Here is a 25,267-nt window from a genome sequence, read left to right on the forward strand (position 1 = left end):
AGCCATTCATAACATAGCCTTCATTTGCACAAAGCTTCTTTGATCTGCAAATAACTCCACAGTGCAAATTCTAATGTGTCTCTTAACTGTATGTTGTAATACAATAAGTCACGCAAAAAAATTCCACATAATCACACACTCTATGGAAGTGTGTCTAGGAAATAAAATATATTTAGATCCACAACATTTTGTTAGAACAAATGATTGCTAATGACAAAACAGACCAGAAAAATAAATGAATTTACATAAACAATAGTTAGTATCAGAACACTAACCCATTATGTAAAAAGTACCTTCCAACAGGCTATATTTATTTTAATATCAGGAAAAGTTTAGCCACATGCCTCCATCATTTGTCATAAGATTTCTCTGTTTTGTATAGGGAGTTTTTGACAATTTTGCTCTGGGGTCTCTTGTGGTCTTTTAAACTTAAATCGCTGTCTCTACGACACATTATGTAGCTGTTAACAGGGCAAGGGGATAAATATTGGATTGTCAAGAGCAGACCAGGCAGACTTATTAGTCTCAACAAATAATCACATTCAAAGTCAAATGCCTTATTTACAACCTTATTTTCACTGTAAGTTAATCTATTTGACTCAGAAATGCCAATGGCTCCCAGCCAGTCTGAAACTCTCTGCAGAACGTCTTGGATCTTCTTGAAAATATTGCATTAATGGAATTGTACAACAAACTGAACCCAAACTGACTTGGCCCTAGAGCAGGGGTTCCCAGACAATGGCCTGAGACCTCCAATGGGTCAGAGGCAGTTTCTGTGGTCACAGAAGCTGGGGATGGGGAAATGGGTTACAGCCTGCAGGCTGGTGGCAGTTGAAAGATGGGCTGATTACTGTGGGTGTGGTGTGATATTATTGAAACATACATGATTCTTTGGTGTCGCGACAGGGTTAAAAACTGTGAGATTGTTTGGAAATGTCCAGGACCAGAGGGCATAATCTCATAGCAAGGGATTGCCCAGTTAGGTTGGAGGTGAGGAGGAATTTCTTGTTCCAGTACACCTGTGAAATTCTTTACTGCAGAGGACTGGTAATGCTGGGACATTAGCATATTCAAGACTCAGATGGACGGATTTTTAATCAGTAAGGGAATTAAAGGTCAAATGGGGAAAAAGCAGGAAAGTGGAGTTGAGGATTATCAGATCAGCCATGATGTCACTGAATGTTGGAGCAGACTTGGTGAGTCGAATGGCCTTCTTCTGCTTCTATGTATTATGTTTTGATGGCCTGGTCAAAGGCCTTCCAAACCAAATCAGCAAAAAATGCTGAAATGTAAGAGATTAGAATCAGTTAGCCCGACACAGCAATCCTTCGTGGTGGCACGGTGGCACAATGGTTAGCATTGCTGCCTCATAGCTCCAGAGACCCAGGTTCAATTCCCGCCTCAGGCGACTGACTGTGTGGAGTTTGCACATTCTCCCCGGATGCTCCGGCTTCCTCCCACAGTCCAAAGATGTGCAGGTCAGGTGAACTGGCCATGCTAAATTGTCCGTAGTGTTAGGTAAGGGGTGAATGCAGGGGTATGGGTGGGTTGCGCTTCGGAGGGTTGGTGTGGACTTGTTGGGCCTGTAAGTAATCTAATCTAAAAAAAAACAGAAAGCATGGTTGCAAAGAGAAGGGAAAGGCTGAGCTATGAGCTCAGTGTTCTGTTTTGTGATGTGAGCTTATGAAAAAAATGTGAGAATAGGAGGAATTATAAACTCAAATTGCAAATAGGGGTGATGACAGGCTATAAAGAGCTGAAGCCTGGGTGCGGAGAAAAGGAAATGGAGATAGCAGGGAACAGACAGTAGAAGTAGTTTGGAGGGTGAGAGTCTGGCATTCTTGACTGACGATGAAATCCATGAATGATTACAACACAGCCCATTGGGGTCTGAGCCTGCTGTCTGCAAGGGCAACTCAACTATACTAACCCCTCACCTTTTGCCCACAGTCTTTGTCTTCAGATGCTAATTGAGTTCCCTCTTGAAATTCAGGATTGAATCTGCCTCCAAAACACTCTCAGCCAGTACATACTGGATCCTAAACATTCACTAGGCCAACAGGTTTATCCTCATATCACCACTTTTTATTTTGTCAATCGTCTCAAATCTGTGTTCTCTGGTCCACAGCCCTCCAACACTAAGAACAAACATCTCTTTCTCAGTTTTCCCTCATGATTGAGAAGAGATTCTCTGAGGGGAACAATCCCAGCTTCTCCAATCTATCCTTGTGACTGAACTCCCTCATCCTTGGACATAAATCTTTTCACCATCCTCTGTAAACCCTTCAAGCTTTCCTGAAGAAAGGCAAAGAGCCTAGAAAGTCGACAAAGAATCACAGACATCTCTTTCCATTAGAGAGAGACATTGATTCTGTATAGTTTGAAAGTAGCCACTCTGCAAGCATGAGGTACAGTGCCCAGCATTGGACACAATACTGCAGGTGGTTCCCTGGCACCCCTTCCCTCTTATTCTCTTATGTCACTTCCTTCAACTAATAAAGAAGAAAGAGAAATGTTTTTGGAAGAGTTACTGCAGTACTTTCACAGATGTCTTAAGAAATGCAAAGAATTCTAAGTTGATTTTACTGAGTGCAGCTAATTTCAGGTATTTAAAGATAACATTGAAATTGGAAAAAAGGATAAATTAATAAGTTAAATATTTATTTGATTCACAGTTGTCTATTTGAAAATGCGTGTGAAACTCCATTTTCTTTGCATGTAATGGTATCTAGCTCAGCCGTTTTCCAAGCTACAGCATTACCCCTTTATTAAGCCTCAATTTAGTTTACTTGAAAATTTTCAACAAATATGTCAATGTTTTGTTTTCCTAGAAGACAAATATTTCTAATTTTAATCTTTGTTTTCCTGAACTGTTTATGTGTATACAAGCACATGTGATTTTGAACTACTGACTTCTTGTTTTTTGAATCAGGGCTGCATTGCAGAAACTGAGATTAATTTAATCAATTTTACAAACAGAGTGTCTTTTCAAGTTATTAAATTATGAATACTGCTTTTCTCTACTGACAATTGTTAAAACTGGTCAAGTAAATTATCTGAATATCCTCTGGTTCATAATCTGGGATTGTCACTTGGCAATTGGCACTTTTAACTTCATAACCATAAGAGGGAATCAATACTCTACACGGTAGATAAGAACAAATAAGAAGTGAATGTCATGTGATTATGATAATTTGAATCTCTAAGTTGAGTGTCGGAAAATGTGAATAAAACAGTGTTGTTCTATTTTTAAAAAGATGACCAAATTATATTTCGCTCATTGCAACAGTATTGTGTTATACAGAGTAGATTAACAACAGTTGACAAAGGGTTTTACCATCTAATGGTTTCTGTTGTTTTAACAGTTCTGAATTTATTAAGGATGCATGTTCTTTAATTTTGTCAATTTCTATTAGTTTAAATATAAAGCCTTTAGGTGTTTTTGCTTATGTTTGAATGTTAGAAATACAGGAAATCTTTTGTTTGAAAATCAAATGTATATTTTAAACTAAAGATGAGTAGCCCAGATTAACTTAGGTTGAAATTTGTTTGGCAGAATTCATATGCATGTCATTAAATAAGTCATATTTTGCTTTAAAGATCATTGTGCAGATTTACTTGGACCTAAATTGCTGCAAATTTAATTAACTCCACAGGAAACATTTTCCACTGTTAAATACGCAAGAAATTAATTAATAAAGGGAGTTTGGAGAATTACACAGTTACAGGGCTATGTCCTTTTATGGTGAACAGATTGAGAAATTGTTTCCTTTCCAATTTGGTCATGATTCTTTAAATTTACTTGCTATCTACCCAGGTCTGGAGCTGGTACGAAACTGAGCACATCCTTTTCTGCATTGTTTTTGCTGTAGAGAACTTAGCTTCTGTACGTCCATGAACAGTGTGATTTTTAAAGAGCCTCCTATTATCACTAAACAACCACTTTCACTAAGTTGTCATGCTGTGCATAAGGTTATTGTAATTTATTGATTCAAATCAATATTTAGCAACTGCATTCTTCAAGTGACAGAAGAATATCAGAAAGTGAACAATGGCATTGTGTATCATGCAAAGTAAACCATTTAAAGTCTGTCCAGAAGAGGTGTAATTGATTTTTCAGACTTTATTATGAGTGATTGTGATTCTCAACATTGACAGTGACAGGGCACCGCTGAAAGCATTTCTTGCACACTTTGGCAACTCTATTGAGTCACAGAACAGGCTTTGCCAGAAAAGGTATCGATTTATGCAGCAGATCCAATAATATTAACACAAATGATTGATAACCAAAGAACAGATAGATCAGAAAAGCACATTCAAACAACATTTTGAAGAATGATCAAAAAGGAAGGATTGAAACATCAAGTTTAGAAAATGCCTGACTAGTTAGCATAAGTAGTGGACATAGCAGAGGTTCAACTGGAATATCTTGACGATATTGAAAGTGGACCAAAGAGTGGATGTGAAGTTATTAAATGAAGCTTCGACCTTGTTCCAGTTTTTTTTTCAGTTTCACTGCTCCTACTGTGCAAAAGGTCCTGTGTTCTCAAAAGTGTAAGCAATTTATCTGCAAGCTATTAAACTTACAAAGCATCTCTCTAATCAGCGTAACCTGGATTGTGACCAAAATAGGAAAATAAGGAGGGATTTAGGAGAATGAACAGGAATAAGAACAACAATAGATAACGCAGCTTGGAACAAGACAAGTACTGAATCACTGTGAGAGCATAATATGGCGATGTGAAAGTAAATAAAGGGAGTAACTAAAGCAGAATGAAGAAAAGGCAGTCCTGGAACAACAGAAATGCATTAATAACCTTGAAGGGGGTAGCAGAAGATGAACAATATTCAGGATAACAGTAATTAGCTGATTAGACTCATTACTATTCAGTATAAAACAGTGCTTCCCAAAGTTCCTTCTGTTTTCACTCTGTTTTAATGAGTTGCACTTGACATAACCCCGATGGAAAATTGTTAGGAGGGTGCCACAAGGTAAGTTGCTATGCAGGGTGGGGATTCAAAGAGCAGCAATAAAGGCCCAAAGAAACTTCTAAGACACACACCATTTGCACGCTCTACCGGTGTCAGTGATAGGGCCTCACAGCTCATTGATTTAATGGCCAAAGGCAAAAGTAAAATGCTTGTTTAAAGGGGCCTTATATTCAATCATGGACTGTCAAATCAGTTTCCACCCCAAATCTACTGCAGTCTACTCCAACTTCTCATCCCAAGGCACCAGACAGGGTCACAAGCCACAGTGTGGGACTCCTTTTTAATAAGTAGTAAATATCAAAAGTCAGAATGCAATGTATCAATGGAAGTTTGCTCCAAAACCAGTCTAAAATGAGGTCTAGTTAACAGAGAAGACAATTGGATCTCTCTTATAACAAATAAACATAATCAGATCAAAATCAATCTAAAGGAAGGTGGTACAGAGCTCCTTACTTATCCTGAAATGCTTGTAGCCAGATTATTGATGTCATTGGAGTTCAATAATGGTAGCTATTCCAGTGCTGACAAAGAACAATAAATGTTTAAAGTAGAGGTTAGGAGAGTTTCTGGGTATTCAACACTATGAAGTAATTTTAATCATCTTGATTTGTCTGGTTAAATACTCGATAAGGTGGATACAATGAGGGAAGAACACCATGGGAACTACTGGTTTAATAAGGAATAGGGGGGGCTAAGGAATACAACTGTGAGGTGTACAGGTACTCAGGGGCTGAGAGGTGAAATAAAGATGGTCAAACCTTTAGGAAAGATCCCACAATTCCAAGCTGGGGAATGCTGGCAGCAAATATTTTAAATGATCTGCTCTGAAGAATATGGAATTGCAGAAAGTTACAGCAAGCTGTCTGTGCTAAAACGTTAAACATCCTCCCTATTTACTCAATCACAACCATTGATAAATTTGAGCACCTCTATTAAATATCCTCTTAACCATTTCTGTTGCAAGGAGAACAATCCTGGCTTCTCTAGGATCTCCACTTGGCTGAAGTCCGTTATCCATATGAAAACAAAGAACAGCTCTGATGAAGAGTCATCTAAACGCGAAACATGAGCTTGCTCTCTCTCCAGGGATGCTGCCTGACTCACTGTGATTTCCAGCATTTTCTTTTGTTCTCAGTACAGATTCCAGCATCTGCAATTACAGTCCTTCATCTATTTCCATTCTGATAACTTTTTTCTACAATATGTCCAAGGATTTGACATCCTTCTGAAATAGTGTGGTGCCCAGAATGAAACACAATATTCCCATAAGGCCTCACAATGATTTATGAAGCTTTAGAGCAATAGCTTTGCCCTTGTATCTCCTGTTTCTGTTTCTAAACTCCAAGGATTACGCATTCTTTTCAAAAAGGTCAGACAACTTCACAGTTTAAACATTTCAAGATAAACACATGATTGAAAAACACTGGGTACTGTTACACAATAATGACTAGAAAGCAATAACTTGTGCTTATTACAATGAGAATGAAAAAAAAATTACTGAATATTATGGAAGTGCTGAAAGGTTGACATGAGAGGAAAGAGAATGCAATAAAGAACATGTGAAAAAAACATTGACCAGCAAATGAAGGCAGGAGTATGAAACCAAAACTAAATAAAGATCAGCATAGTCAAAGGAGGAAAGCTGACATTTCTGAGTACTAATGAATAATAACAATGTTTGTGTTTCTTTACTATTTATAAATATAAGGCGCTGACAAGCAACTACAAGGTCCCTATCCTAAGGGTCCTTGAAGCCATCTCCACAGAGGTTCCTAACAGACCACTGTTCCTACACAAGCAGCTACAGTCATCTCTCACTACCCTGATGAGAATTCCTTTTGTACTTAAATGAATCAGCCGTACAAACATTTATTGCCACATTATTATGAGGCCCTTTCAGCTTCTGAATCTTATTTGCAATTATGCATTCCAGCAAAGACCAATTTTCACTTGTGCTCCTGAGGTAAAGAGCTGGAGAGATTTTGTTTACAAAGCAGCACATTAAACTCCTGATGCTTTCTGTAGCATTCAAATGGAGTAGTCATAAAACTCAAATGCGTCCTTACTCATGTACTCCATGTTGTTGGGTTCCTCCTTTGGCTGTGGTTGTGGTTGGGAATACGGCACTGTCCATGGGTTTAATACATCTGTATTGATCTGGGGAGGCTCCACTTCATTGGTTTGTTCGTGCTGCGGTCTTCTCACTGCATTGTCTAAGAATACATGTTGAAATAATGTTAAATAACATTTTGCACGCATTTCGGCAGAATTCCAATTCAGATGCAATGAATTAAAATATTTTTCCACTCTTTGTTTTTGTTTGTTTCTTTGTAAACTCCCTAGTTTCTACCCTTTCACTTCCAAGCTCCTCTTGGAAGTAGATTGAATATTCAGCATTTGGTCTCATTCAGTTTGCACACTGATAATACATTTCACCTTAGAAAATAGAGGTCTATGTTTTTGAAAAGCAAAAGAACTGCTCATTTTTCCCTGAAAGATTAGGATGTTTAACTACTAACACCAAACACTACTTGCATAATATACACAAGTGTTAGTAATTAGATTTGGACATCAGATTCTTTTTGTTCCACTGGCTAAATGAGTACTTTCTGATATAATACCTGTGACTTGTGCACACCATGGTAACTAGTTATAAAGTTACAATTCCTGGCTGAATCTCTCCTATTTTTACACATCAATAAAGAACGGTTCTGTATATAGAAATACAACATTAACTGTCTAATTTAACAGCCAAAATGCTGAATGGAAATATACCAGCAAAGTTTTTTGTCTGAATAATTTTGAAATATTGGTTAATTGTTAATACAGTAGCAAGTACATGATACCAGCAGGAGATTAGGCAAGTTTGTCAGTGTTAAAGCTATGCAATAATGTACCAGTAAACAGAAACCCTTCAGCAAGTTTGCATTTGTTATGAAAATAATTGTTTGCCAGTTCCTAAAAATTAGGTCCCTCCTTCTGTCCCCACTGACTATAAAAAAAAGCTTCTCCTTATTTTCTCTCGCCAAGTTTCTCCCACTTCTCCTGAAAGCATTAATTTGCTCCTGGGCCAGAGTCTGATGAATACTGGCTTCTCTCCAGCACCCACCTTCCCTCAGTCTATTGTATAGCTGAGACACTGAAGTCTGCCTTGCAGATGCAGCTTTGGAGACCAAACAAAAAGCAGAAGAGGCCTCTCTTGAGAGGTGGACATGGGAAGCTTGATGGGGAGAGCATATCTCCAGTTAGGGTGTGATGTGGCAGTAGATGTCATCAAGGTTTCTCTTGTTCTCAGTCACAATCCTATCTACCTTTGGTCAGGAGTAAAGTGTACAATCCTGGCCACAGTGGAGGGGCAAGGGGCTATTCCAACCACAGGAGGTAATATTAATCTTGACCACATCCACTTTCAGCAATGATGTTTGCACACCAGTATGAGGCCGAAATCTTTTCACTTCTATAAAAGACAATTGAAGTGCCTCAGCTGATAAGTAAGAGCACAACGAACAACACAATATAAAATGGGGACTGGATGTCAGTGTCGAGACTGTGGTGCTGGAAAAGCACAGCAAGTCAGGCAGCATCTGAGGAGCAGGAGAATCGATGTTTCATGTATAAGCCCTTCATCAGTAAGTCCTGATGAAGGCCTTATGCCCGAAACGTCAATTCACCTGCTCCTCGGATGCTACCTGACCTGCTGTGCTTTTCCAGCACCACACTCTCAACTCTGATCCTCACTTTCTCCTAGGGGCTGCGTGTCAGACCTTGCTGGTTATGTAGTTCTATCAGGTCTGATCCACTGAGAGAATGCAGGAATCCTTTACCTAATTAGTTGATTTGATTATGTTTCCTTCCATTTTGATGTCACCTCATCTGTCCTCAGCAAAAATAAACTGAGAGCCCTATAGCCTCTCAATTCTGCTTTTACAGTTCATTCAATGCCAAAACAACTGTTAAAAAGTACCTGGCAGCTTAAAATGAAAGGTTCTGTTTAGAAACAAGCAGCTATTCATCGCAGAAGTGGATTACTCAAGCCAAAATCAACTGGATTAAAATTAGTAGACCAAAAATTATATTAATTTAAGCTGAGTAGGGCGACATTGAAATCTTTTACTCAGAGCAAATACAAAAATAAATTGGAAACCACATAACGTGATTTTAACTGTGTCAGTTCTTTTTCTCGCGGCCATATTTATGTATGAACTAAGATAAATTGTAAACTCCTTTAGTAAACTAGATATTGCGTAGCCAATATAAAACTGCAGTGCTGCTTATTCCAATGTTTGAAAAAGTGAACCCTTTCTAAGAAATGTAGTAAATTGTTAGAATGTTCAACTCGAGTAAATTTATACTGAGAGCAAAAAAGAAATAACTATAAATGATTACAGCTAGTAATGATTTTGGTTAATGTATTTTTAAAATTTCTATCTTCAGCACCTTTGCACAAATGCTATATGGAATTTTCTATTCAAAAATTCTATTTGACTACATTCGTTGGTATAAAATGGTATCCTTTCTTTTTCTTATTCATTCATGGGATGTGGGTGTTTTTGGCTAGACCAGCAGTTGTTGACCAAAGAGCAGTTAAAAGTCAATCACATTGTTGCCAATCTGGACACTAGGTGAGAATGGCAATTTCTTTCAAAGGATATTAGTGAACCAGATGGGTTTTTACAAAAATCGACAGTAGTTAGCCTAATGGCAACCATTTATCTTTTTATTCCAGACTTTGATTGCATTAAAATTCATCATTTTCCATCGTGGGATTCAAACCCAGGTACGCTACATTGGCCTGGGTTCTGAAATACTGGTTCAGCAAAATTACCACTATGCCACCACCTTCCCTATCCTCCTTCAATTAAACTTCCTTTTCTCTGTTCTGTTCTCTCAGTTTGATACCCCCACATTGGTACGAAAGGGTTGGGTTTTTTGTCTCCAACAAGATAGATGGCCATTTCTCATTTTAAACATTAAATGTTTATTTTCATATCCTTGCTAGAGGCTTTAATTTCTTCCATTTCACTTGTTTTCATTACCATGTTGTTTCAGGTTTGAACTTAGAGTCATAGAGTAACGTCTTTGAACCTGAATCTTTCCACATCCACGTTCTCTTAGGTGCTTCTGCTTCACATTTCCCCTTATTCTATTCACCCAAAGACATACTTTAACTAGGGCTTTAACTGAATTCTATGGGATGTCTTAATTCCCCACCACCCCATGTTCCCAAGGACAAAGTTGGTTAGGAACCCTTTTCACAAAAAAAAGTCGTTGTGGCGTTAAATGGCTTTGGGTGAGCCTTTTGCCTGGGTATGAATTCCTAGTTTAAGGGTCCTATTGGCCATTTGATTGGCTGGCAGCTTGGTAGTTGCTGCAGCGCCAAGTTCAAACAGTGGCCACTGCTGGGATTTCAGACAGAACCAAAGAAGAGAAATTAAAAAGGCCAGACTGAAGAGTGGTTCAGGCCATCAGTGAGGTGACAGTGAAAGGGTTTGTGGGAGGCTCAGTTTGAGAGTCATGGAGTCATAGAGGATTACAGCACAGAAAAAGGCCCTTCGGCTGATTGAGACTGCACCAATCACCTAACTATTTTAATTCCACTTTCCAACACTTAGCCAATTCCTGATGAACAGCCTATGCCCAAAACATCGATTCTCCAGCTCCTCGGATGCTGCCTGACCTGCTGTGCTTTCCCAGCACCACACTCTTGACCATAGTCCTCTATGCCTAGGCATTGCAAGTGCCCATCTAAATACTTCTTAAATTATATGAGGGCTTCAGCCTTTACCACCCTCCACAGGCAGTGAGTTGCAGATTCCCAGCACCCTTTGGGTGGAAAAGACGATTTCCTCTTAACCCCTCTAAATATCTGTCCATTACCTTAAATCTATACCTCTTGGACATTGAACACTCCACCAAGGGGAGAAGTTCATTCCTTTCTACCCTGTCTATGCTCCTCATATTTTAGACATTGCAATCATGTCCGCCCACCTCAGTCTCCTCTGCTCCAAGGAAAGTAACCACAGTCTATTCAATGAGAGGTCAGGGTTGGGAGAATATCTTTGATGGACAATGGGCCCGAATGTCACAACCAGCTCACTGAGTAAAACTGACAGATCCTGACCCAGGTGTAATAGTGGCAGGGCAATAGGATGCACTTAAGTGACCATTAATTGGATACTTAAGGGGTTCAATGAGCCCAAGGGTAAGTGGGCCACCCCATACCTCCAACACCACCGCCGACACACCCATTCAAATAATGGGACACAGTTTAAGGGCATTGGAAGGTTTGCAAGCAGGCTGCAGGTTGCATTTTGCAAGCCGCCCCCATCCCAGCTTCAAACAGGCGAGCTGATGGCCGTTCAATCCTTTTGGTAATGTTTGCAGCCACACTGATGGCTCAACCACACTAACTCAGGGTCCCCTGCTGTTTTAATGGAACAGAATATACAGCTCTGCAAAACGTAAGTGGACACTCATTTCCACTCAAACACTCCTTATGAAAGAAAACAAAGATTATTTTTGGGATAACCAGGAACAAATTCCTTTAGCTGATCCACATTATTGGGAGCAGTGCAACAGACTTATATACCTTTGTAGCAGAGATTGTTTTTACAGCCGCCGCCATAGCTGGGTGGACACTCTGAGCATGGCCGACCATGTCTATAGGGAGCTTCTCCAATCCAATTTCCCCTGGTGAGTTAAAAACAGAGAAAAATTTAGTTTAATCCATTACCAGTTCAGATGAAAATAAAGCTCGTTGATGCACATGTGTTTCCTTGATTCTTAAATGAAAGAGTTAATAACCAAATACAGGGTCCAAACCTGTGCATAGTCCTGAGCAAGAATAGTCATGTCATGCAATATGAGGCAGTGCTCCAATCATCAAAGTGATAGATGGGAATGGGACAGAAGAGAGACCTCTTATTTCTCGTTGCTTTAAGACGTGGTTCAAGGTGACAGGAGGACGAGGATCCTACAGACTATCTCCTAATTGCTGCACTTGTCCAAGTGGAGAAGTGAGTCTATGTCAGAATGTAAAGCGATGGCAGCTGCTCCCAAGGGTTCTCTTCCTTCCCCTGCAATGACTGTTGCTGAGTTCTTAGTCCAGATCAGCGGCACTCCGATACCTTACCCAAATGGCTATTGGTTCTGGCAATGTTGCAGGTCATTCCACCATGTAAAGTATCAGTTTAAAAACCAATCTGGCTGTTTGCCAATCTAAACATATGCAAATTTTCAAGCAATGTGACTGAAATGTTAATGGATCCCTGACTGATTTCCAGCTCCCTAACATGCTGAAGCTAATGTGTGCACTCCCTCCATCAGTGTGAGTATACCATGCACTCCAGCAATTCAAGGAAGTGACTTAGTACCATTGTCTCAAGAGAAATTGAGGATGCATAAAAATTCTCATAACCTCATAGACATTTACAGAATAGAAGGAGGTCATTCAGTCCATCATGTCATTGCCAGCCAATAAATATCTGATTACACTAATCCCATTTTCCAGTTCTTGGCTCATAACTCTGGAGGTTATGGCAACACAAGTAAATTTCTAAATAGTTCGTAGATGTTTCTGACTTAGCTTCTGACTTTGGCAATGAGTTCCAGACTCCCAACTGGGTGAAAAGGCTTCTCCTCAACTCTCCTCTTAATGCCTACTTCTTATTGCCTTCCTATCCACCCTATTTGTGCTCCTCATAATCTTACACATTTCTGTCAGTTGTCCCTTCTCAACCTTTGCTGCTCTAAGGAAAGCAAACATAGCCTATCCAATCTATTCTCACAGTCAGACCCTCCAGCCCAGGCAACATCCTGGTAAATCTCCTCCGCACCCTCTCTAATGTAATCACATCTTACTTATAATGCAGTGATCAGAAATGCACTCAATACGTCAGTTGTGGCCGAATCAGCATTTTATAAAGTTCCCCGTAACCTCTTGCATTCAATGTTTTATCTAATAAAGCCAAGTATCCTATCTGCCTTAACAACCTTATCGACCTACCCTGCTACTTTCAGAGATCTGTGGATATGAACACCAAGGTCCCTCTGATTTTTCCGACTTTCTTACCTTCACACTTTTCCAGATTGGAACTTATTTTACACCATCTGACTGGACCATTGATATCGTTATGCAGTTTATGGTTGTCCCACTTGCTATTTACTATCCTACAAGTTGTTGTGTCATCTACAAACTTCTTGATTAACTCTCTACATTAAGCACATTAATGCACACGACAAACTGCAAGGGCATCAGCACTGAATCCTGCTGAACCGCACTGGCAACAGACTTCCAGTCACATGAACATCCCTGTACCATCACAGTCCACTTCCTGCCCATCAGCCAATTTTGGAACCAAATTATATTTTGACTTGAGTCCCATGGGTTATCACTTTCTTAATCAGTCTGCATGAGGGACATCCTCAAAAGCTTTATGAAGGGCCATGTAAACCACATCCAATGCATTATCCTCTTCTATATGCCTTGTTGCATCCTTAAAAGCTTCAATCAAATTTGTCAAACATGACATTCCCTTGACAAATCCCCATGACAGCTTTGTCTTCATTGCAAATTCCTGCCTTGCCACCAATGCTCACATCCCAGGAATGGTTAAAAAAATGTATGCCACCACAAGGATTATGATAAGGGTTTTTCCCCTCGCATGTTTCTTTGACCAGGTAGGTAAAGCACTGAAAAGCACATGCATAATTCATTAAGAATAAATAAATTTTAATTACTTACTTAAATAAAAATGTATTTGCCAATTTCATTTTACAAGTAACGCAAATATTAGAAAAATTCCTAGAATTCCATATTACAATTCCAGTTATCAACTAAATAGCAATAAACTGAAGTAAATGATATGATGTTCAACAGCTTACTTTGGTGAATAATTGCAGACTAAGTAGACAGCATTCTCCCAAATTTCTCCCCATACGTTCATTCTTCCACAGACATTGATGGCACAGCCAACTCTATTCGTTGTTGCCCACACCAACTAAAAATAAATACAAAATGAATGTTAAACAAAGCACCAAGCTTTAAGCACATCTTGTGCACAGAATACGGCTGACTGCTAACCAAGTGAAAATAAACACTGGTAACTTTATTGTTTTGATTTGAAAAAGGAAACGCAACTTGGTTGACTAGCTTCGCTCATTTAAGACGTGAGTTTGATTTAGAAGCTTGCAAAGTAATCAGCAATGTACAATCTCTACTAAGGGATGATCATAGGAGGAAATGGAGTTGAGGGTCAGTAAGAGTACAAAATACACACACGGGTTTAAGAAAGACAAAACACTGAATTATCCTTTGATAGAGGGCCAAGTTGGAAGAAAACTGAATGGTTAGTGGTCAGATCTGAGAATGTATGGACTGCAGCTGTTGTCTGCAGCTGGTCCAGATAGTGGATAGGTGAAATACAAAGGCAGATGATCTGGTGAAATCTTAGTTATGAAATGAGCAAAGATATAGCTGATGGTAAGGAACAATAACTTTTAGACAATGCATACGAATAATATATACCGGTCATTCTGCTACAATGCATTTTTCGTCAACATGAATTGGCTATAACACAATTGACGAATTGTGGACATTGTTTGGATAATGCAAACTGTATACTGAACAGGTGTGGAAATCTTCTACAGTGATATCCTACAGTGAGATTTTCTAGAAAGACTTTCCATAGTGCGATTTTTTATAGCGCAAGGTTTCAGAGGAATACACTGTTGTGTTATAACAGACTGACTTATATATCAATGTTCGTAGACTTGGAACATCACATTACAACTGCCCAAACCTCCTTTATTTAAAATTAAAGAAGAAAGTTCCCGTGGCAAATTGAGTTTAAAAAAACTTGACAACTGCAAAACATGCTTTCATCACTGCCTCGAGGGACATTCAGAAAAAGTGTCATTTAAAAATTTAATATCCAGTTCTGGAGGAAACTGCTTTGTGAAATTTACTTTAAGTGACAGTAAATGTCAAGTCCATGTTCTTTGGAACAGTGCACGTGTCAAAAGTCTGTGGTAGGTTTCACCCTAGAGTGGGATATTGTGGTGATTAAAGTATCATTCACACTCTAATAAAGGTTATTTAGCCACTCAAAAACCTGGCACTAAATTAACAAGTTAAAAGTAACTTTGCAAACCAGAATGCTGTCTGGACATAGCACCAAGTAAAGGATTCTACTTGCTTTCTCTTACAACCTGACCCAGACAGCTTCTATCAGATCACCTGAATTTCAGTATTTCCTCTTCACTTTCTGATGGTCTGTACCTTATTTTGTGCTGATAATAGCTATTCCACATAGTGCTACCACTGCTAACATATCACTTACTTTGCCCCAAGTACTTCAAATCAGTAACAGACAATATTGTAATTAACAAATGTGTTATACGCATATATGCACAAAAATATTAGAACAACATTACACAGTATTTACAGCACTCACATTCACCAACTTCTGGAAGCTAATCAAGCTTGCACATTAACAGAAAGCTTCTTAGTCAACAGTCCATAAACATTAATGTTGTTAAAAAAAATTTTTGAGGCTTCTAATGTAATGTAATCCATCAATGATCCCAATCAGAATAGATAAACATTTCCCTTTTCCCAATAATAACTCTGTAAAACATGTGTTTTGTTTTGTGTATTTGTTTTTAAATGTATTCTCAAACTTGGGCATTTCACTTACTTGTGTGTAGTGGGTGCACATTGAACCAGAACATCTTTCAGGGCACCAAGGATTGCATTCATGTGCATATGGGTATGTGTAATCTTTGACTTCGTCATACCATGCCTGCACATGGGAAGCTGGAGACCGATATCTGAAACCACAGAAGCACAAATCTGTCACACCTATCACTTGCAAGTCATATTGCTGGTCAATAATTCACAAATACCTATTTAATACCACACAAACATCTTCAAGTTATGAGAATATAAGAAATAAGAGCGGGAATAGGTCATGGAACCCTTTGAAACTGTCCTACCATTCAGTAAGATCATGTTTTATCTGATCATAGCCTCAAATAACTTTACTGCCTGTTCCAAATAACCCTTGTTTTGCCTATAGTTCACAAATCTGTTTATTTCAGCTTTAAATGCATTCAAAGATTCAGGTTGCATGGCTCTCTGATGTAGAGAATTCCAAAGATTTACAACTCTCTGCGAGAGGAAATTCCTCATCTCCAATTGATTTCCGATGGTATTGTATATGACGAGTCATGGTTAAGTCAAATTTTCAAATGAATTAGAATTGAAGTGCGGGGTATAGTTTGAACAGGGAAGGTGCAAGCAAAATTGAGTGCCCCATTTAAAGTCTTAAATTGTGTCTTTAATTTTGTAACTAAATAATAACATAAAATCCAAATTATAATGAGCAAATTTTGCAGCAATTTTGATTCATATTAGACCTGAAGAACTGAAAAGCAAAATTGAGAGTCTACAATTTCATACTGATGATTACAGAATGACATATTTACGCAAAGCATATCCATTGTAAAAGGGAGAATTTATAAGTTCATGCAAAAGCAAGATTTTTAATATGCCAATTGTTGATCATATGTTGTGTAACAGATAGGAAGTCAGAAAATACAGGCCTTTGCTTACCTGTCTCTTATTTTGTTTTAATCTTAGGGTTTGAGAACGTATTGACCATTTCTCCTTGCCTTGAATTATTTATAGCACATACAAAAGGCAGTATCTTGTTGGGAACCATGTTAGGATTGTAGTTATATCTAATCTGAGCCAGTTAAGGATGATGGATCTTATAGCAATTCCAGCATTTTAATAATTCTTCTAGCATTCAAATTCTTAACTGTAAATAATAATATTTAATTGAAATTATATTATCTCAATTACTAGTCCAGCAACATAATCCATTCACAGCCCAATCTTCTGCTTCTTTCTCTCTTCTTCTCCTATTTCTTTCACTCTACATCTCTACTTCACTTTCTGTTCTTGATTTCCTTCTTTCTTTTATGATCAATGGTGATGGATGGTGGGGCCTTGGGTGTGTCAAGGAAATGAGCAACCGTAGGTGCAAGCTACTTGTGGACTGGGATTTGAGAGACGCTATGCTCCTCAGCAACTCCCTTTCACCAATCATTCGTGTTTGTGTTTCCATTGTGTCTCACCCACCATCATTTGATCACCTTAGCTTTCCTTCTTGTCACTCTCTCATCTCTTTGCCTTTGATTGACACAATCTGCCTCATGCAACTTCCCTTTTTAGTGCCCACTATGAATCCTCTTATGAGGAACCTTCCATTTAGACCTTACCCACTCCAATCCTGACAGAAATAGCCAGAAACCAGTGATCTCCTTTTTCATCTTATTTGTTTTCCTCACTATAGCTGTATTTGATCTCACAAATCAACTTACTTAGTGACTTCCCTCTCTGACTGGCATTAATAGTTTCAAACCTGGTAACACATTAACAGTTACACAAACAAGTGAAAGCGATTTACAGCATCTTTTCTAATGTCGGAAAATATAGATGTTGGCTTCAACTAAGAACAAAAAACAATACAGCACAGGAACACGGCCTTCAGCCCACCGACCCATTTTGTCTTTTCAGATTATAACTGTCTTCACTGACACTTCACAATAATTGTTTCTTTTTGCAAAGATTAGCATAACGAGATATGACTTGGTACCCAATATTGCTAATTTTTTCTCACTTATTTTATAACAACAATCTCCATTCCTCAGTTTAAGACACTGAATCCAAAACAAAAGCTACAGCTGGAATGCAATCATTATTCTGATTGTCTCACTCACAGTCCTTGTTTTAAAAAGAAACATCCAATATAAGATTTCTTCTTTTCTCAAGGCTGGTGGCATATAAGGCAAACAAAGCTTGTTTCTATTTCCATAGCTTGCTTTTCCTGAAACAAATCACTCATCTGTGACCAGAGGCATTACTCCACACCAAATACGGCTAACCAAGAGTAACATCTACTCTTACTGCCAGCACTTGGCACATCAGCAGGACTTACAGGCCGATAATGGATCTATTTGGTCATGTTATGACAGCACCTTCCATGGCCATCAACAATTCTTGTGGGACTTGAACTGGGAGCTTCTGGGCCAGAGATAGAGATACTCCAGCTGTATTGCAAGACTGTCCCTGGTTTTTCAAAAAAGCAAGAGGCCAAAAAATGCTGGAAACTGAGGGGAAATGATCCCACAATGCATCTGGCAATGTACTGTAGGAATATTGTAAATTAAGTTGCAATGATTCAAATAGCAGCATCAAATCTCTAGTGAAAAATATCAAATCCAATGCTAAGCTTTTAGGAGAAATTGAGGTTTTCAATAAAATCTTGAATGATGACACATTGGGAAATTAATTGTTTTAATTATTTATTAAGATCTTTATTTTAGGGATTAATATTTTCAATGACTATAAAAGACGTTTCAAATGAAAATCATTCAGAAAGCATTTTGTTTAACTTGTGAGGCAAAGCCACCAGCTGGTCAGATGGTGCAGGTACAGGAATATGAACTTAGGTTGGAGATACCTATTACAAATGCGGATATAGAAAGCTATCTATTATGGTGAGATATAAAAGCAAAAGTGTAACAATGTGTATAACTTGGTAGAAATTATGGGCATTATGTAACTGATCTAAAATGATTTCTACTTAAATGGCAAATGTTTATGGCAATTTGGGATGCCGTGTGGTGAAGTTGGTTGAAGCAGAAGCAGTGCAGGTTGAGGAGCTGTGGGAAATGTAAAAGTAAGGTGTTACTCTGCCACCACTGGATGAGGGATTTCATTACAGAATTACAAGCTCATGTTTGTAGTTTTCATTATGAATGCAGACACAAAAATATGCAGTGTTACAGAAACAGCTGACAAAACATGTACAGTTTCGATGGCAGGAAATGTACATGGACATGAGTTTTCTTAAAATAATGCAGAGCAACAACTGATCCCAACATTTTTTAGTACAAAAAATCATCAATAGGAAACTGCAGAGAGAAATTTCTCTCATATTAACTCTCCCAAATTAACATGGGTTTTTTGTCTGTTTCTTTGTTTGACCCATGAGTTCTCATAATTTTGCTGGGCAAGTGTAAACATAGCAACATAGAAAATAGAAACAGGAGTAGGATATTCAGCCCTTTGAGCCTGCTCTGCCATTCACTATGATTGTGGATGATCATCAAACTCAACAACCTGTTCCCATCTTTCTCCATTATCCTTTGATCCCTTTAGCCCCAAGTGTGATATCAAACTCCTTCTTGAAATCATATAAGGGTTTTGACCTTGACTGCTTTTTGTGCCAGTGAATTCCACATACTCACTACTCACTGGGTGAAGAAATTTCTCTTCATCTCAGTCTTAAATAGTCTGCCCTGTATCCTTAGACTGTGACCCCTGGTTGTAGATTCCCCCATCATCAAGAACATCCTTCCCATGTTTACCCTGTTTATTCCTGTTAGAATTTTAGAGGTTTCCATGAAATTCTTCTGAAATCCAGTGAATATAATCGTAAGCTATTCAATCTCTCCACATATGTTCATCCTGTCATCCCAGGAATCAGTCTGGTAAACCTTTGCTGCACTCCCTTTATAACAAAATCTGCACACAATATACCAGGTGTGATGCAAATAGTGTTAGACAATTTGGGTGCGTTGACCGTAAGATCAGACAGCATCCGAGGAGCAGGAGAATCGACGTTTCAGGCATAAGTCCTTCATCAGGAATGAGGCTTGTTGGTCGGGGGGGGGGGCGGGGAAGGAAACTGAGAGAAAAATGGGAGGGGTGAGGCTGGGGTGAAGGTAGCTGAGATATCAATAGGTAGATGAAGGTAAGGAAGAAGGTGATAGGTTGGAGAGGAGGGTGGAGGGGATAGGTGGGAAGGAAGATGGACAGGTGGGACCATTCCAAGAGGGTGGTGCCAAGTCTTTGACTCTGATCTCCAACATCTGCAGTCGTCACTTTCTCCTGACCATAAGATCAGATCCACTATCCTAACAAACATCCTGTATTGTTCTTGGATTGATCCAAACTTTAAAATATGGTATCTGTGTTTGGAAATAAGTACAATACAATGAACCTGTGTAAGAGCTTACCTTCCCCAGTGTACTGCGAGGTTCTGACCTATTGACTTGATCAGATGGGAAGGACCATGGTCCCAAACGCATTGCTGAGCCCAGCTCTCAGCAGACCGTTCCAATTCATAATCCCATTCCTAAAAAGCAACACACATAGCATTAAATAATATCAGACAAATAACAATTTATTCTGTGTCAGGAATAGCACCTTGAGTTAAAACATTCCATATAACAGCCATCCTTAAGTTTTACTACAGACTTCTACATGGACTGTTCAATCATTCCCACATCAGTGCAGTAACAATGATTGACAGAAATCTGAATTAAAAGTTGAAAATGTTGTAACTCCCAGAGTGATGATGTTACAAATTTAGGTTCCTACTACCAGATTAAAGATCCCTTTTTCTGTTGCATTCATTTTGTATCTCATTTACCTAAAATTCCAGTTTTAAGAATTTTAAGATTACATTTTGTTGGTAAGGGAAAGCAGGAATAAGAGGAGTTTGCAGGCTCGTTTGAATATTTAGAATCAAAATGACTAGTTTTCTCAATTAACAGTTCTGAAAATAACTGCATTACTTAGACAAGTACTTATCAATTTTCTGGTTTTTTAAAATGTATTACCTACTCCTAATTTCTATACATTATTTAAAGTCCTGCCCACAGTTAACTTGAAATAGTCACAACAGGAAAATATATGTTCCGGAAGATGGAAATCACAAACATTGAAACAATGTTGTAAAAAATTGATTTAGTGGCTGTTTCTTCTAGAAGCCAATAAACAAAAACATTCCTTCACATTTTCCTCAACATGTAGTCAGCTACCTTTACATTATCCTCAGGCTGGACAAATCAAACACATCAATGTGATGCTTACATCCATATTTATAGCGAGGATGGAGCCAGCCTCCTGTAAGGTACAGGGCAAAGCCAAGTTCAACTTTGCATGGAACATCCCAAAAAAGTGAGTGCATGGAGCATCCCAAGACTAAGCAGAAATACTTGGAGCAGCCCATGTCATTTTTCTGGAATGATTGATAAAAGCCAGAAATGACAGTAGCAAAGCACCTTTTTTTCCTGTGACATCTGTCCAAGGTGCTTTCTGTTTAAATTTGTCAATTTGAAAAGTTCCTTTCCCCAGTTGAGTGTCCCATGATGGTGAAAGTTCTGGCAGGGCTTCCTGAAGTGGGGATGGAAACCCAAATAGGGTAACATTTTCAGGGCTGTTAGTTTCAGGACAGGAGGAGCTGCCAATGGAGCTCTGACTGAGTTATAGCACCTGTGTTTGGTGCGAACAGATAGCCCCATTCCTTAAGCAGGATTCCCTGCTGTCCCTCCACACAGTTCTCCCTTTGGGATTACAACAATTCCAATGCATCCAAATAAGATCCCAGATTGAAACATGTTGGGAAGCACTGATCTCTGGCACCTACTCACCATGTATTCCATGTTGGAAGATGATGGATAGACCTCTCCCCTCAGGTGGTTGTGAAGTTGCAAAATCTCATCTTTGTCAATTTGGGAGATGGATCTCTTGGCCCTGGAGTGGAAACGTTTGAGCAAATGTTCGAAATGCGTGGCATTGAGCACACTCCGGCAGCTCGAGTCTTGCACCAAGGCTATTAATGTAGCAACTAGGATCCAGGAGTGGCAAGGACTCATGTCTTGAGGAATGATCGGTCTCAAACAACGGACTAAAGCCAAACACCTAATGGGCTCGGTCTGGAATAGTAAAAAAAATGTCAGACTCATTGGCTGTTAAAATAATTGGGCATACATTTCAGGGAATACTTGGCCACTGTGTTAATTCTTTGAAGAATTATTCTACAGCTCTAAAACTATTCGCGAGTAAGTACTGATGCTGAAAGATAAATGACTAAAATACTGAATATAAATATATAATTATCTTGGCTCTAACAGTTGAATGCTTCACAGTGCAAATTCAAACTCAGCAATGACGTTAAGGCAGAGGGTAAACTGGAGGTCTTTGCTACTTCAGCTGTTTGGACATGGCTGGATCAGAAACGAGAGTGCCACGCGATCATGTCAATGAAACAGTCAATTCCAGCGACTCGATTAAAGATTATTTTGTTCATCTTTGATGAACGCGTCTCTGGTCTCGTCTATCAGCCGGAATCAGTTTGGCCCTCCAGCCTCCCTGTAATCCAGAGAACGGTTCCCGGCAGATGCCCGGTGTGGGGAAAGGTGTCTCCCGGAGTGAACCGCCTGGACATCCAGAGAACGACCCGGGGGGCGACGCCTGGGGAGGTCAGAGCAACTTTAAACTCTGAACCCAGAGCTTAACCCTGAAGGAGTGTGGAAACCTTTCGCGTCGCGACAGTAAATAATGCCAAACAATTCAGCAGATGTCTTCTGTTTACGTTCTGCCTAAAACAAGAACATTTTTGGATTGTAAACTAACAGCATACCCCCTTCCCCAACCACACACAGACAATTACTCACCTTGCAACAAGTCCAAGTGTGGCCCAGAGGCAGAGGGAAAGTAAGAAGAGGGGTAAAAAAAAACCTTTACTTTCTTGCGCCGCCTCAAATTCGCTGCTGTCTGCTCCTTTGAAGCGGAGCTGGGCTGTTCTGGGTCGGTTTGCAGGGGTCTGCTCCTTACTGTAGATGTCTGTCTCCCAGCCGGACAGTGAAGCTCAGGTCGGCAGCGCCTCTCTCCGTCTCTGCAGAAGCCGGTCGCTGAATTTATATATTTCTACTGGGGGCAGGACGGGGGGGGGGGGGGGGGTAAAAGCCAGGCTGGTCACATCCTGTAAAATGATGTTGGCTCCAGACCTGCCTCTGACGCTGCTTGAAGTGACAAGCCGGCTCTGATGCAGATCGAGTTTGCAAACATCTGTTGTGTTAAGTTCAGACTTTTTTCTCTCTCTCTCTCTGTCTGCTTCATTGCATCCATTCACATGTTTCACTGATGCTGCTGCAGGTTTGCAAAACAAAGATAGCACACAAAATCGCGCCTTTGAGCTTCAATGTGGGCAGTCGCAGGCTTTCCCCAGCAGGTTTTGCATTGAGTTCCTGAAGTAGACGGGGAATTGGTAAGCAGAACTAAATAAAAAGCGGAAGAACCGCGGATGCTGTAAACCAGAAACATTGGGGAGCTGCACTGCCTGCCTCTTTGCCCGCAGGTCTGTCCTCCCTGCCCAGAGGCGAACTCACTGCCGATGCAAACACTTTCAACCCCATTAGTCTGAGCTTGGGGAGAAAGGAGGCATTGAACACTGCAGCTAAATCAATTCAACAGAGAGAGAGAAAAAAATCAGCCGTGCACTTTCACAACAAATGGCTTGAAATGAAGAATAGGTATCTTTTTTTCTCAGGTGTTCCCAGGAAGGATCGATACTGAACGTAACTCTTGATTTCTCTCCACACATGCTGGCAGACCTGCTGAGCTTTTCCAGCAATTGCTGTTTTTATAGTTTTACTAACATGATTTTCATCCAATAATGCAACTGAGAGCAGGGGATTCCTTTGAATCGCACTGCATTGCAAATATAATTTATTAGTATTTTCAGGTTTAGTGCACTGGAAATTGTGGTTCCGTTTCAGTAATGAGGTGGTGTTTACATTTTGGCAGTGACAATTTTTAAAGGAATTTCAAATGCTCAAGTCTGCTTAGTACCCCCAGATGCAGGGGTTAATAATACCTACATCAGTCAGCATGAAGGGACTAGGAGGGAAAACGTTTTGCACAGGGATCGACTTAAATGATCTTACGGCTAATTCACAGCACCCCTTATCCCAAGGTAATACTTGGAAATTTAATATCATGTTTTACAACAGCAAATGGATGGTCAACTTGAAGTTTTACTGTTAGATTTAAGTTATAATTTCCTTAAAATGCGAAGTGGTTTCTTTTTCAAACTTTCACATTTCCATTTATAACGCCATGTCTCTGCATCTATCATTAAAAGAACGACTTCACAAATCTTTCGGAGTTTCTCCATTTATTCAGAGGTACAGTACTGCGATGAATAAAGCGTAAAATATTGATGTCTTATAGAAACAAGTTAAAATTGAAATAATCATCTGTTTCGAGATATGTTGCCTGAAATAATTATGCGTGGGTAAGGTTACATTTGGATCGAAAATGTACAGTCGGACAAGCCATTTCGGTGGATGAGGGACTTTTGGAGTCCGTCAATAGTTTTGTTGAAGTAACTCTACAAGTTTCTGTTGGGGTGCCCTCTAGCGATAAATTCGCGCTTTAAACTGGAACTTTGAAAATAAGTCAAAGGTTTTTCTGGTTGACTGACACTGTTATTGCAAACGCACAGACACCAGGAAAATGGTTCATGTGGAATAGTTGATCTGCTTTCCCAATTACAGAGAAACTTCCATGAAAAGGTGGCCACATTGTCTAGGATGGTTGCCTCACAGCACCAGGGAAAAGCAGGAGGCTGGAAGAACACAGCAAGCCAGGCAGGTCAGACGGTGGAGGAGTCGCCGTTTCGGGTGTAACCCTTCTTTTCAGTCCGAATGCTGCCCGGCTTGCTGTGTGCTTCCAGCCTCCTACCTGTCGACTTTGGATTTCAGCATCTGCAGTTTTTTTAAAATCTCTCACAGCACCAGAGAACCGGGTTCGATTCCACCTTCAGGTGACCGTGTGCAGTTTGCACATTCTCTCTGTGCCTGTGTGGGTTTCCTCTGGGTGCTCTAGTTTCCTCTCACAGTCCAAAGATGTGTGAGCTAGGTGGATTGGCCATACTAAATTGAGCATAACATGCAGGCTAGATGGATTAGCCACAAGAAATATAGAGGTTTGGATACTCTTCAGAGAGTCAGTGTGGATTCGATGGGCCGAATGGCCTGCTTCCATACTATAGAGATTCTATGATACTAAGCTGAGGTTCTGAAACAAGGGAACACAGATTGTTTAATTGGGTTCACATCGGATTTAACTATACTGGGTATTGTAATGCCGAAGGACACACACACAAATCAGAAGTACTATTTAACATTATTATGTTGAGCTCTGGGCAGCAAGCAGGTAAGTCTAGTGAATTGTGTAGTTATTTTAAAGATAAAACACAGACATGACAGGTCCAAAGAAGAACCATATCAGACTTGAAACATTAACTCTGTTTCTTGCCCCACAGATGTTGCCAAACCTGTTGAGTTTCTGCAACACTTTTTGTGTTTATATTGTAGGTCTACTTGTGTGTTACAAGGCTCTGGGAATCTC

The 25,267-nt window shown here is 39.6% G+C and overlaps 1 protein-coding gene across 1 annotated transcript in view; it reads right to left on the reverse strand.

The window, feature by feature from the left end:
- LOC140496321 (cysteine-rich secretory protein LCCL domain-containing 2-like) overlaps positions 1-22,750 on the reverse strand; it is a 41,484-nt gene extending 18,734 nt beyond the window's left edge. Inside the window, exons 1-7 of the mRNA XM_072595930.1 lie at positions 22,528-22,750; positions 21,502-21,786; positions 20,083-20,201; positions 15,690-15,822; positions 13,876-13,991; positions 11,582-11,682; positions 7,059-7,205 (exon numbers count right to left, since the gene is read on the reverse strand). Coding sequence (XP_072452031.1) covers positions 7,059-7,205; positions 11,582-11,682; positions 13,876-13,991; positions 15,690-15,822; positions 20,083-20,201; positions 21,502-21,726 — 841 coding nt within the window. The 5' untranslated portion in view covers positions 21,727-21,786; positions 22,528-22,750. The remainder of the gene's footprint in view (positions 1-7,058; positions 7,206-11,581; positions 11,683-13,875; positions 13,992-15,689; positions 15,823-20,082; positions 20,202-21,501; positions 21,787-22,527) is intronic.
- Positions 22,751-25,267: the final 2,517 nt, after the last annotated feature.

The sequence above is a fragment of the Chiloscyllium punctatum genome, chromosome 26 (genome assembly GCF_047496795.1).
Source record: "Chiloscyllium punctatum isolate Juve2018m chromosome 26, sChiPun1.3, whole genome shotgun sequence".
Classification (NCBI taxonomy): Eukaryota; Metazoa; Chordata; class Chondrichthyes; order Orectolobiformes; family Hemiscylliidae; genus Chiloscyllium; species Chiloscyllium punctatum.